General features: G+C 49.1%; 2 protein-coding genes across 4 annotated transcripts in view; both read right to left on the bottom strand.

Annotated features, from left to right (window-relative positions):
- Positions 1 to 13,541, bottom strand: part of LOC139557921 (zinc finger BED domain-containing protein 4) — a 385,803-nt gene that overhangs the window by 85,341 nt on the left and 286,921 nt on the right. The window lies entirely within an intron of this gene.
- Positions 1 to 13,541, bottom strand: part of LOC139557920 (neural cell adhesion molecule L1.1-like) — a 136,455-nt gene that overhangs the window by 86,715 nt on the left and 36,199 nt on the right. For 2 of the 3 annotated variants that reach the window (XM_071373264.1, XM_071373265.1), the window contains exons 2-4: positions 6,150 to 6,498; positions 5,188 to 5,202; positions 3,659 to 3,761 (exon numbers count right to left, since the gene is read on the bottom strand). In XM_071373264.1, the coding sequence (XP_071229365.1) occupies positions 3,659 to 3,761; positions 5,188 to 5,202; positions 6,150 to 6,261 (230 nt within the window). In that variant the 5' untranslated portion in view covers positions 6,262 to 6,498. The remainder of the gene's footprint in view (positions 1 to 3,658; positions 3,762 to 5,187; positions 5,203 to 6,149; positions 6,499 to 13,541) is intronic. The other variant, XM_071373266.1, reaches the window with a different exon arrangement.

Here is a 13,541-nt window from a genome sequence, read left to right as displayed (position 1 = left end):
ATTGTAATAGTAGGGTATACCTGGGTGGGGGGGGGGCCTTGCAGAGCAGCATGATATTGTAATAGTAGGGTATACCTGGGTGGGGGGGGGGCCTTGCAGAGCAGCATGATATTGTTAATAGTAGGGTATACCTGGGTGGGGGGGGGCCTTGCAGGGCAGCATGATATTGTTAATAGTAGGGTATACCTGGGTGTGGGGGGGCCTTGCAGAGCAGCATGATATTGTTAATAGTAGGGTATACCTGGGTGTGGGGGGGGGGCCTTGCAGAGCAGCATGATATTGTTAATAGTAGGGTATACCTGGGTGGGGGGGGGGGGCCTTGCAGAGCAGCATGATATTGTTAATAGTAGGGTATACCTGGGTGTGGGGGGGCCTTGCAGAGCAGCATGATATTGTTAATAGTAGGGTATACCTGGGTGTGGGGGGGGCCTTGCAGAGCAGCATGATATTGTTAATAGTAGGGTATACCTGGGTGGGGGGGGGGCCTTGCAGAGCAGCATGATATTGTTAATAGTAGGGTATACCTGGGTGGGGGGGGGCCTTGCAGAGCAGCATGATATTGTAATAGTAGGGTATACCTGGGTGGGGGGGGGCCTTGCAGAGCAGCATGATATTGTAATAGTAGGGTATACCTGGGTGGGGGGGGGGGGCCTTGCAGAGCAGCATGATATTGTAATAGTAGGGTATACCTGGGTGGGGGGGGGGGGGCCTTGCAGAGCAGCATGATATTGTAATAGTAGGGTATACCTGGGTGGGGGGGGGCCTTGCAGAGCAGCATGATATTGTAATAGTAGGGTATACCTGGGTGGGGGGGGGCCTTGCAGGGCAGCATGATATTGTAATAGTAGGGTATACCTGGGTGGGGGGGGGGCCTTGCAGGGCAGCATGATATTGTAATAGTAGGGTATACCTGGGTGGGGGGGGGGGCCTTGCAGAGCAGCATGATATTGTAATAGTAGGGTATACCTGGGTGGGGGGGGGGCCTTGCAGAGCAGCATGCTATTGTAATAGTAGGGTATACCTGGGTGGGGGGGGGCCTTGCAGAGCAGCATGATATTGTTAATAGTAGGGTATACCTGGGTGTGGGGGGGGGCCTTGCAGAGCAGCATGATATTGTTAATAGTAGGGTATACCTGGGTGTGGGGGGGGGGCCTTGCAGAGCAGCATGATATTGTAATAGTAGGGTATACCTGGGTGTGGGGGGGGGGCCTTGCAGAGCAGCATGATATTGTAATAGTAGGGTATACCTGGGTGTGGGGGAGGGGCCTTGCAGAGCAGCATGATATTGTAATAGTAGGGTATACCTGGGTGGGGGGGGGCCTTGCAGAGCAGCATGATATTGTTAATAGTAGGGTATACCTGGGTGGGGGGGGGCCTTGCAGAGCAGCATGATATTGTTAATAGTAGGGTATACCTGGGTGTGGGGGGGGGCCTTGCAGGGCAGCATGATATTGTTAATAGTAGGGTATACCTGGGTGGGGGGGGCCTTGCAGAGCAGCATGATATTGTAATAGTAGGGTATACCTGGGTGGGGGGGGGGGGCCTTGCAGAGCAGCATGATATTGTAATAGTAGGGTATACCTGGGTGTGGGGGGGGGCCTTGCAGAGCAGCATGATATTGTAATAGTAGGGTATACCTGGGTGGGGGGGGGGCCTTGCAGAGCAGCATGATATTGTAATAGTAGGGTATACCTGGGTGGGGGGGGGGGGGCCTTGCAGGGCAGCATGATATTGTTAATAGTAGGGTATACCTGGGTGTGGGGGGGGGGGCCTTGCAGAGCAGCATGATATTGTTAATAGTAGGGTATACCTGGGTGTGGGGGGGGGGGCCTTGCAGAGCAGCATGATATTGTAATAGTAGGGTATACCTGGGTGTGGGGGGGGGGGGGCCTTGCAGAGCAGCATGATATTGTAATAGTAGGGTATACCTGGGTGTGGGGGGGCCTTGCAGAGCAGCATGATATTGTTAAAAGTAGGGTATACCTGGGTGGGGGGGGGGCCTTGCAGAGCAGCATGATATTGTTAATAGTAGGGTATACCTGGGTGGGGGGGGGCCTTGCAGAGCAGCATGATATTGTTAATAGTAGGGTATACCTGGGTGGGGGGGGGCCTTGCAGAGCAGCATGATATTGTTAATAGTAGGGTATACCTGGGTGGGGGGGGGCCTTGCAGAGCAGCATGATATTGTTAATAGTAGGGTATACCTGGGTGGGGGGGGGGCCTTGCAGGGCAGCATGATATTGTTAATAGTAGGGTATACCTGGGTGGGGGGGGGCCTTGCAGAGCAGCATGATATTGTTAATAGTAGGGTATACCTGGGTGGGGGGGGGCCTTGCAGAGCAGCATGATATTGTTAATAGTAGGGTATACCTGGGTGGGGGGGGGGGCCTTGCAGGGCAGCATGATATTGTAATAGTAGGGTATACCTGGGTGGGGGGGGGGCCTTGCAGAGCAGCATGATATTGTAATAGTAGGGTATACCTGGGTGGGGGGGGGGGGCCTTGCAGAGCAGCATGATATTGTTAATAGTAGGGTATACCTGGGTGGGGGGGGGGCCTTGCAGGGCAGCATGATATTGTAATAGTAGGGTATACCTGGGTGGGGGGGGGGCCTTGCAGGGCAGCATGATATTGTAATAGTAGGGTATACCTGGGTATGGGGGGGGCCTTGCAGAGCAGCATGATATTGTAATAGTAGGGTATACCTGGGTGGGGGGGGGGCCTTGCAGAGCAGCATGATATTGTTAATAGTAGGGTATACCTGGGTGGGGGGGGGCCTTGCAGAGCAGCATGATATTGTAATAGTAGGGTATACCTGGGTGGGGGGGGGCCTTGCAGAGCAGCATGATATTGTTAATAGTAGGGTATACCTGGGTGGGGGGGGGGGGCCTTGCAGAGCAGCATGATATTGTAATAGTAGGGTATACCTGGGTGGGGGGGGGGGGGCCTTGCAGAGCAGCATGATATTGTTAATAGTAGGGTATACCTGGGTGGGGGGGGGGGGCCTTGCAGAGCAGCATGATATTGTTAATAGTAGGGTATACCTGGGTGGGGGGGGGGGGCCTTGCAGAGCAGCATGATATTGTTAATAGTAGGGTATACCTGGGTGGGGGGGGGGCCTTGCAGGGCAGCATGATATTGTAATAGTAGGGTATACCTGGGTGGGGGGGGGGCCTTGCAGAGCAGCATGATATTGTTAATAGTAGGGTATACCTGGGTGGGGGGGGGCCTTGCAGAGCAGCATGATATTGTTAATAGTAGGGTATACCTGGGTGGGGGGGGGGCCTTGCAGAGCAGCATGATATTGTAATAGTAGGGTTTACCTGGGTGGGGGGGGGGGGGGCCTTGCAGAGCAGCATGATATTGTTAATAGTAGGGTATACCTGGGTGGGGGGGGGGCCTTGCAGAGCAGCATGATATTGTAATAGTAGGGTATACCTGGGTGGGGGGGGGGCCTTGCAGAGCAGCATGATATTGTTAATAGTAGGGTATACCTGGGTGTGGGGGGGCCTTGCAGAGCAGCATGATATTGTAATAGTAGGGTATACCTGGGTGTGGGGGGGGGGCCTTGCAGAGCAGCATGATATTGTAATAGTAGGGTATACCTGGGTGGGGGGGGGCCTTGCAGAGCAGCATGATATTGTAATAGTAGGGTATACCTGGGTGTGGGGATGCCGGTGGCCTCGCAGAGCAGCATGATATCGTCTAATGAAAAGGCCGTTAAGGACTCAGGCATCTTTGTCAGAATAGGAGGCTGTAACACTGGACATAAAGAAGACATTATTATTAATAATGTATTATAACCACATTATCCACCACTGTACATGTTGTTACTACTCCTAACCTCATTAACCACCACTGTAAATGTTGTTACTACTCCTAACCTCATTAACCACCACTGTACATGTTGTTACTACTCCTAACCTCATTAACCACCACTGTACATGTTGTTACTACTCCTAACCTCATTAACCATCACTGTACATGTTGTTACTACTCCTAACCTCATTAACCACCACTGTACATGTTGTTACTACTCCTAACCTCATTAACCACCACTGTACATGTTGTTACTACTCCTAACCTCATTAACCACCACTGTACATGTTGTTACTACTCCTAACCTCATTAACCACCACTGTACATGTTGTTACTACTCCTAACCACATTAACCACCACTGTACATGTTGTTACTACTCCTAACCACATTAACCACCACTGTACATGTTGTTACTACTCCTAACCTCATTAACCATCACTGTACATGTTGTTACTACTCCTAACCTCATTAACCACCACTGTACATGTTGTTACTACTCCTAACCTCATTAACCACCACTGTACATGTTGTTACTACTCCTAACCTCATTAACCATCACTGTACATGTTGTTACAACTCCTAACCTCATTAACCACCACTGTACATGTTGTTACTACTCCTAACCTCATTAACCATCACTGTACATGTTGTTACTACTCCTAACCTCATTAACCACCACTGTACATGTTGTTACTACTCCTAACCTCATTAACCATCACTGTACATGTTGTTACTACTCCTAACCTCATTAACCACCACTGTACATGGTGTTACTACTCCTAACCTCATTAACCACCACTGTACATGTTGTTACTACTCCTAACCTCATTAACCACCACTGTACATGTTGTTACTACTCCTAACCTCATTAACCACCACTGTACATGTTGTTACTACTCCTAACCTCATTAACCATCACTGTACATGTTGTTACTACTCCTAACCTCATTAACCACCACTGTACATGTTGTTACTACTCCTAACCTCATTAACCACCACTGTACATGTTGTTACTACTCCTAACCTCATTAACCATCACTGTACATGTTGTTACTACTCCTAACCTCATTAACCACCACTGTACATGTTGTTACTACTCCTAACCTCATTAACCACCACTGTACATGTTGTTACTACTCCTAACCTCATTAACCATCACTGTACATGTTGTTACTACTCCTAACCTCATTAACCACCACTGTACATGTTGTTACTACTCCTAACCTCATTAACCACCACTGTACATGTTGTTACTACTCCTAACCTCATTAACCATCACTGTACATGTTGTTACTACTCCTAACCACATTAACCACCACTGTACATGTTGTTACTACTCCTAACCACAATATTATGGGAGGAACTTACTGTTCTGTACTTTATCTGTTAGTCCATAGAGAGCAGGGACAGACAGAGACAGAGTTAGGATTAGGGTCATTGTCAGTATATGTCAGCTAGAAACAATAGAACGAGAACTATATTGAAAAAGCAAGAGAGAGAGAGAGACTTGACTTTTAGCTGCTCTTTATAACATTAGTTAAGATGAGAGAGAGAGAGAGAGAGAGAGAGAGAGAGAGAGAGAGAGAGAGAGAGAGAGAGAGAGAGAGAGAGAGAGTATAGATAGACACTTTCTTGGGGATCCTGATTATGTTGTTATTCTGACTCAGACTCCACTTCTTTCTACCTCTCTCTTTCCCTCTCTCTCCCCCCTGTCTCCCACATGGCGCAGTGGTCTAAGGCACTGCATCTCTACAGTCCCTGGTTCAAATCCAGGCTGTATCACATCCAGCTGTGATTGGGTGTCCCATCGGGCTGCGCACAATTGGCTCAGTGTTGTCTGGGTTTGGCTGGGGAAGGCTGTCATTGTAAATAACAATTTGTTCTTAAATGACATGCCTAGTTAAAAAAAAAAAATCTCTCCCTCTCTCTACCCCCCTGCCTTTGTCTCTCTCTCTTGGCCACGCCCAGATGAGAAGGTCAGACAAGCTCTCTCCTCTCCTCTTTCCTACCCTCCCCCCTCTCCATAGGGACAAGTCCTGACCTCTGAATTACCCTCAGCCAGGGACCAGTCTGTCTTAATGTGTTAATGGGATTGGATGAGTAAGCAGAAGTGTGTCTAGCTGTTAGAGATACTCACTTTAAGAATTTTCACATAATATGACATTTGAAATGTCTTTATTCTTTTGGACCTTTCGTGAGTGTAATGTTTACTGTTCATTTTTTCTTGTTTATTTCACTTTTGTTTATTATCTATTTCACTTGCTTTGGCAATATTAACATATGTTTCCCATGACAATAAAGCCCTTACATTTAATTGAATTGATACTCACAGTTTTTGGGGATCTGGATGGCTCCATGAGCGAGTAGATGAGAGGAGGAGAGGAGGAACAGAGGGAGGAAGAGGAGGGCAGGGGGGCCCCTCTGATACTGAGATACACACATCTCTTACTGTCCCATCAACACCACACACACACACCCTCAACCCCTCAAACACACACACCACACACACACCCTCAACCCCTCAAACACACACAGGAACCCCAGGAACCCCTCGAATCCTCTGGTGCGCGTCAAAAACAGACTGACACACGTGTCTGAGTTTGTTGGCGTATCTGTTGGTGCGTGTCTCGTCCAGCAGCCTCTCTTAACCCTCGGTCTCCTTGTCACTGTCCGCGGTCACTGCAAAGAATAAAGGAGAGAGAGACAAAGAGAGAAAAAAGACAGAGAGACAAAGAGCAGACCAATAGAACAAAGAAAGGGTGAAGGAGAGAGGGGAGGAGAGAGGTGAAGGAGAGAGGGGAGGAGAGAGGGCAGGAGAGAGGTGAAGAAGAGAGGGTGGAGGAGAGAGGGAAGGAGAGAGGTGAAGGAGAGAGGTGAAGGAGAGAGGGGAGGAGAGAGGGGAGGAGAGATTAATATCACCTTAATGAGTCAGAGGTCTGTCTGTTCTCTGCCTCTAACAACTAGGAGGATGGGGACTTTACTCTGATTAAGAAGGGGTGTAGAGAGAGGGGGGTGGAGAGGAGAGAGAGGGGGGTTGTGAGAGGGGAGGGGTGGACAGAGGGGGGGTTGTAGATATATACTGACAGCTGGCTAATGTAGCCCCCCCCCAGACCCTATAATTACCCATCCCACGCCATACACTCCCCTAAACCTCCACTCCACACAAACACACACCTTCCCAAACACACTGTGACCCCAACCTCGTCTCTGCTATTGTTGTCAAACACCACCCCTGAACCACACACACACACACACACACACACACACACACACACACACACACACACACACACACACACACACACACACACACACACACACACACACACACACACACACACACACACACACACACACACACACACACACACACACACACAGCTGCTGCTGCTGCCTGTCCTGCTCGACGGGACCAGCGGGACAACATCAACATAAAGAAAGAGAGATTGGGGGGAGGGGAGGGGGGGGGGGGGGCACAATAGCAGACAGAATGGAAGGGAAGAAGTTACTGGTCAGAGAGCGAGAGAGAGAGAGACCAAAGAGGGTCTACAGCAGCACCTAGATCTTCTGCATAGATTCTGCCAGACCAGGGCTCTGACAGTAAATCTCAGCAAGACTAAAAAAAATGGTGTTCCAAAAAAGGTCCAGTTGCCAGGACCACAAATACAAATTCTATCTTGACACAGTTGCCCTAGAGCACACAAACAACGATACATATCTCGGCCTAAACATCAGCGCCACAGGTACCTTCCACAAAGCTGTGAACGATCTAAGAGAGAAGGCAAGAAGGGCCTTCTATGCCATCAAAAGGAACACAAAATTTGAATTTGGAAAATGAGCTGCACTTCCTAATCTCCTGCCAAATGTAGTAAAATGGCAGTGGAAGAAATGGCAGCAAAAGGTTCAGTCTAAACAATTGTGCTATTATGTGTTTTTTCTCGTGTTATTTGTAACTTATTTTGTACATAATGTTTCTGCCACCGTATCTTTCAGCAATAAAGAGCTTCTGGATATCAGGACAGCGATCACTCACCTCGGATTAGACAAAGATTGTTTCTTCAACAAGCAGGAAGGATATACTGCGAACACCCGACAAGGCCAACATCCCGTCACTGGCAAGAGAAAGACGTATAGAGGACACAGGGCGGGATGCCTCGTAAGGATCCAGAGAAGGCAAGTGGGAAAGCTGCCGTTACCGTCAATATTACTCGCCCACGTACAATCATTGGACAATAAATTAGACGAGGTATGATCACGAATATCCAACGGGACATCAAAAACTGTAGCATCTTATGTTTCATGGACTCATGGCTGAATGATGGATATTCAGCTAGCGGGATACGCGCTGCACCGGCTATATTCGTGAAAAACAGCTGGTGCACGAAATCTAAGGAAGTCTCCAGATTTTTCCTGAAGTAGCGTATCTTAGCTGTAGACCACACTATTTTCCAAGAGAGTTCTCAGCTATACTTTTCGTGGCTGTTTATTTACCACCACAGACGGATGCTGGCACTAAGACCGCACTCAGTCAGTTGTATAAGGAAATAAGTAAACAGGAAACCACTCACCCAGTGGCCGGAGAATTTAATGCAGGGAAACTTAAATCAGTTTTGCCTAATTTCTATCAGCATGTTAAATGTGCAACCAGAGGGGGAAAAAACTCTGGACCACCTTTACTCCACACACAGAGACGCGTACAAAGCTCTCCCTCGCCCTCCATTTGGCAAATCTAACCACAATTCTATCCTCCTGATTCCTGCTTACAAGCAAAAATTAAAGCAGGAAGCACCAGTGACTCGGTCGATAAAACAGTTGTCAGATGAAGCAGATGCTAAACTACAGGACTGTTTTTCTATCACAGACTGGAACATGTTCCGGGATTCTTCCGATTGCATTGAGGAGTCATTGGCTTTATCAATAAGTACATTGAGGGGCCTCCCGGGTGGCGCAGTGGTCTAGACCACTGCATCGCAGTGCTATGCTGCGCCACCAGAGTCTGGGTTCGCGCCCAGGCTCTGTCGCAGCCGGCCGCGACCGGGAGGTCCGTGGGGCGACGCACAATTGGCTTAGCGTCGTCCGGGTTAGGGAGGGTTTGGCCGGTAGGGATATCCTTGTCTCATCGCGCTCCAGCGACTCCTGTGGCGGGCCGGGCGCAGTGCGCGCTAACCGAGGGGGGCACTGTGCATGGTGTTTCCTCCGACACATTGGTGCGGCTGGCTTCCGGGTTGGAGGCGCGCTGTGTTAAGAAGCAGTGCGGCTTGGTTGGGTTGTGCTTCGGAGGACGCATGATTTTCGACCTTCGTCTCTCCCGAGCCCGTACGGGAGTTATAGCGATGAGACAAGATAGTAATTACTAGCGATTGGATACTACGAAAATTGGGGAGAAAAGGGGATAAAATGTATTTAAAAAATAAAAAAAATAAAAAATATATATATATAAAAAAAATAAGTACATTGAGGACGTCATTCCCACAGTGACTGTATGTACATACCCCAACCAGAAGCCATGATTACAGGCAACATTCGCACTGGGCTAAAGGGTAGAGCTGACACTTTCAATGTGTAGGACTCTAACCCCGGAAGCTTACAAGAAATCCTGCTATGCCCTCCGACGAACCATCAAACAGGCAAAGCGTCAATACAGGGCTAAGATTGAATCATACTACACCGGCTCCGATGCTCGTCTTATGTGGCAGGACTTGCAAACTATTACAGACTACAAAGGGAAGCACAGCCTTGAGCTGCCCAGTGACACGAGCCTACCAGACGAGCTAAATCACTTCTATGCTCGCTTCGAGGCAAGCAACACTGAGGCATGCATAAGAGCATCAGCTGTTCCAGACGACTGTGTGATCACGCTCCCCGTAGCTGACGTGAGTAAGACCTTTAAACAGGTCAACATTCACAAGGCTGCGGGGCCAGACGGATTACCAGGACGCGTGCTCCGGGCATGTGCTGACCAACTGGCAGGTGTCTTCACTGACATTTTCAACATGTCCTTGATTGGGTCTGTAATACTGTAATGTTTCAAGCAGACCACAATAGCCCCTGTGCCCACGATCAGCTGTCCGTCCTGTCTCCCTGTAGCGCTGTCTTAGGCATCTCACAGTACGGACATTGTAATTTATTGCCCTGGCCACATCTCCAGTCCTCATGCTTCCTTGCAGCATGCCTAAGGCATGTTCACGCAGATGAGCAGGGACCCTGGGCATCTTTCTTTTGGTGTTTTTCAGAGTCAGTAGAAAGGCCTCTTTAGTGTCCTAAGTTTTCATAACTGTGACCTTAATTGCCTATCGTCTGTAAGCTGTTAGTGTCTTAACGACTGTTCCACGGGTGCATATTCATTAATTGTTTATGGTTCATTTAACAAGCATGGGAAACAGTGTTTAAACCTTTTACAATGAAGATCTGTGAAGTTATTTGTATGTTTACAAATTACCTTTGAAAGACGGGGTCCTGAAAAAGGGACATTTCTTTTTTTGCTGAGTTTATCTGACTGCTACTTCACTGAGGTGTGAAGTGAGTGGTGTCAAAGACCTTGAGCCCAACAATGGCAGTTTCACAGCCTACCACACCCAAAGTGTGCAGTGCTATATTTACACACTAACCCTCTGTTAATTTCTTATGGCTGCAGGGGCAGTATTGAGTAGCTTGGATGAAAGGTGCACAGAGGTGCCCAGAGTAAACGGCCTGCTCCTCAGTCATAGTTGCTAATATATGCATATTATTAGTAGTATTGGATAGAAAACACTCTGAAGTTTCTAAAACTGTTTGAATTATGTCTGTGAGTATAACAGAACTCATCGCAGGCAAAAACCTGAGAAGTTCCACTTCCTGTTTGGATTTTTTCTGAGGCTGGTAGATTTTCAACCAAGCTCTCATTGAAATTACAGCGAGATATGGATGGGTTTTCACTTCCACTAGATGTCAACAGTCAATAGAAGTTTGTCTGATGACTCTAATGTTGAAGTCAATGTCTCCGGTTGGAACGTTATTCAAGATGTTGTTCTGAGCTCCGTCTCAGATTATTGCTTTTTCCGTAAAGTTTTTTATATCTGACACAGCGGTTGCATTAAGTAGAGGTATATCTATAATTCCATGTGTCTAACTTGTATTATCATCTACATTTATGATGAGTATTTCTGTTGAAACGATGTGGCTATGCAAAATCACTTGATGTTTTTTGAACTAGTGAACGTAACGCGCCAATGTAAACTCAGATTTTTTTATATAAATATGAACTTTATCAAACAAAACATGCATGTATTGTGTAACATGAAGTCCTATGAGTGTCATCTGATGAAGATCATCAAAGGTTAGTGATTCAATTTAGCTATATTTCCGCTTTTTGTGACTGCTATCTTTCGCTGGAAAAATGGCTGTGCTTATTGTGGTTTGGAGTGACCTAACAATCGTTTGTAGTGCTTTCGCTGAAAAGCATATTTGAAATCGGACACTTTGGTGGGATTAACAACAAGATTACCTTTAAAATGGTATAAGACACATGAATGTCTGAGGAATTTTAATTATGAGATTTCTGTTTTTTGAATTTGGCGCCCTGCACTTTCACTGGCTGTTCTCATATCGATCCCGTTACCGGGATTGCAGCCATATGAAGTTTTAAGAGAGGGTGTCAGCGATGGGTGGAAACTCAGGATATTAGACAATCAGCCAATGTGAACCTGTAGAAATCTGTAACAGTAACGGCACAGGGCAACACCAAACAGTTTCAGCTGAACTTTCACGTAGTTAGAGCTTCTCCTGCTGAGCTATCTTGAGAAAGATACCCCCACCCCGAACGTGTCAGACCAGACCTCTTCAACCCCACAGATGAGCCACCCCAAGCAGAAAGTCAAACTCCCAGCACACAGTACTATTCCCTCATTGAAATGAAGAATACATTCACCCAGCTGAAGGTAAGGCAGGTGGAGCTTGAACAGCAGGTGATTACACTCCAGTCAGCACAAATCATTTTCCAACTCAACAAAATCCCCTCAACCAGACCCGGAGAGCGACATATCTGCACTCTGGACTGTGGTTAGACAACATCAACAGGAGAAAGAGCAGGAGGAGAACAGAGCACTAGAAGAGAGGATCAGACTGCTGGAGGAGAGGATGAGGGGGATGGAGGAGAGGATCAGACTGCTGGAGGAGAGGGTGAGGGGGATGGAGGAGAGGATCAGACTGCTGGAGGAGAGGGTGAGGGGGATGGAGGAGAGGATCAGACTGCTGGAGGAGAGGGTAGGGGGGATGGAGGAGAGGATCAGACTGCTGGGGGAAAGGGTGAGGGGGGATGGAGGAGAGGATCAGAGTGCTGGAGGAGAGGGTGAGGGGGATGGAGAGGATCAGACTGCTGGAGGAGAGAATGAGGGGGATAGAGGAGAGGATCAGACTGCTGGAGGAGAGGGTGAGGGGGATGGAGGAGAGGATCAGACTGCTGGAGGAGAGGGTGAGGTGGATGGAGGAGAGGGTGAGGGGGATGGAGGAGAGGATCAGACTGCTGGAGGAGAGGATGAGGGGGATGGAGGAGAGGATCAGACTGCTGGAGGAGAGGATCAGACTGCTGGAGGAGAGAATGAGGGGGATAGAGGAGAGGATCAGACTGCTGGAGGAGAGGGTGAGGGGGATGGAGGAGAGGATGAGACTGCTGGAGAAGAGGGTGAGGGGGATGGAGGAGAGGATGAGACTGCTGGAGAAGAGGGTGAGGGAGATGGAGGAGAGGATCAGACTGCTGGGGGAAAGGGTGAGGGGGGATGGAGGAGAGGATCAGAGTGCTGGAGGAGAGGGTGAGGGGGATGGAGGAGAGGATCAGACTGCTGGAGGAGAGGGTGAGGGGGATGGAGGAGAGGATCAGACTGCTGGAGGAGAGGATCAGACTGCTGGAGGAGAGAATGAGGGGGATAGAGGAGAGGATCAGACTGCTGGAGGAGAGGGTGAGGGGGATGGAGGAGAGGATGAGACTGCTGGAGAAGAGGGTGAGGGGGATGGAGGAGAGGATGAGACTGCTGGAGAAGAGGGTGAGGGAGATGGAGGAGAGGATCAGACTGCTGGGGGAAAGGGTGAGGGGGGATGGAGGAGAGGATCAGAGTGCTGGAGGAGAGGGTGAGGGGGATGGAGGAGAGGATCAGACTGCTGGAGGAGAGAATGAGGGGGATAGAGGAGAGGATCAGACTGCTGGAGGAGAGGGTGAGGGGCATGGAGGAGAGGATCAGACTGCTGGAGGAGAGGGTGAGGTGGATGGAGGAGAGGGTGAGGGGGATGGAGGAGAGGATCAGACTGCTGGAGGAGAGGATGAGGGGGATGGAGGAGAGGATCAGACTGCTGGAGGAGAGGATCAGACTGCTGGAGGAGAGAATGAGGGGGATAGAGGAGAGGATCAGACTGCTGGAGGAGAGGGTGAGGGGGGTGGAGGAGAGGATGAGACTGCTGGAGAAGAGGGTGAGGGGGATGGAGGAGAGGATGAGACTGCTGGAGAAGAGGGTGAGGGAGATGGAGGAGAGGATCAGACTGCTGGGGGAAAGGGTGAGGGAGATGGAGGAGAGGGTGAGGGGGATGGAGGAGAGGATCAGACTGCTGGAGGAGAGGGTGAGGGGATGGAGGAGAGGATCAGACTGCTGGAGGAGAGGGTGAGGGGGATGGAGGAGAGGATCAGACTGCTGGAGGAGAGGGTGAAGGGGATGGAGGAGAGGATCAGACTGCTGGAGGAGAGGGTGAGGGGGATG

The sequence above is a fragment of the Salvelinus alpinus genome, chromosome 28 (assembly GCF_045679555.1).
Source record: "Salvelinus alpinus chromosome 28, SLU_Salpinus.1, whole genome shotgun sequence".
NCBI classification, from domain to species: domain Eukaryota; kingdom Metazoa; phylum Chordata; class Actinopteri; order Salmoniformes; family Salmonidae; genus Salvelinus; species Salvelinus alpinus.
The sequence above is the reverse complement of the archived record's forward strand: the minus strand, read 5'-3'. Positions and strand labels throughout refer to the sequence as shown.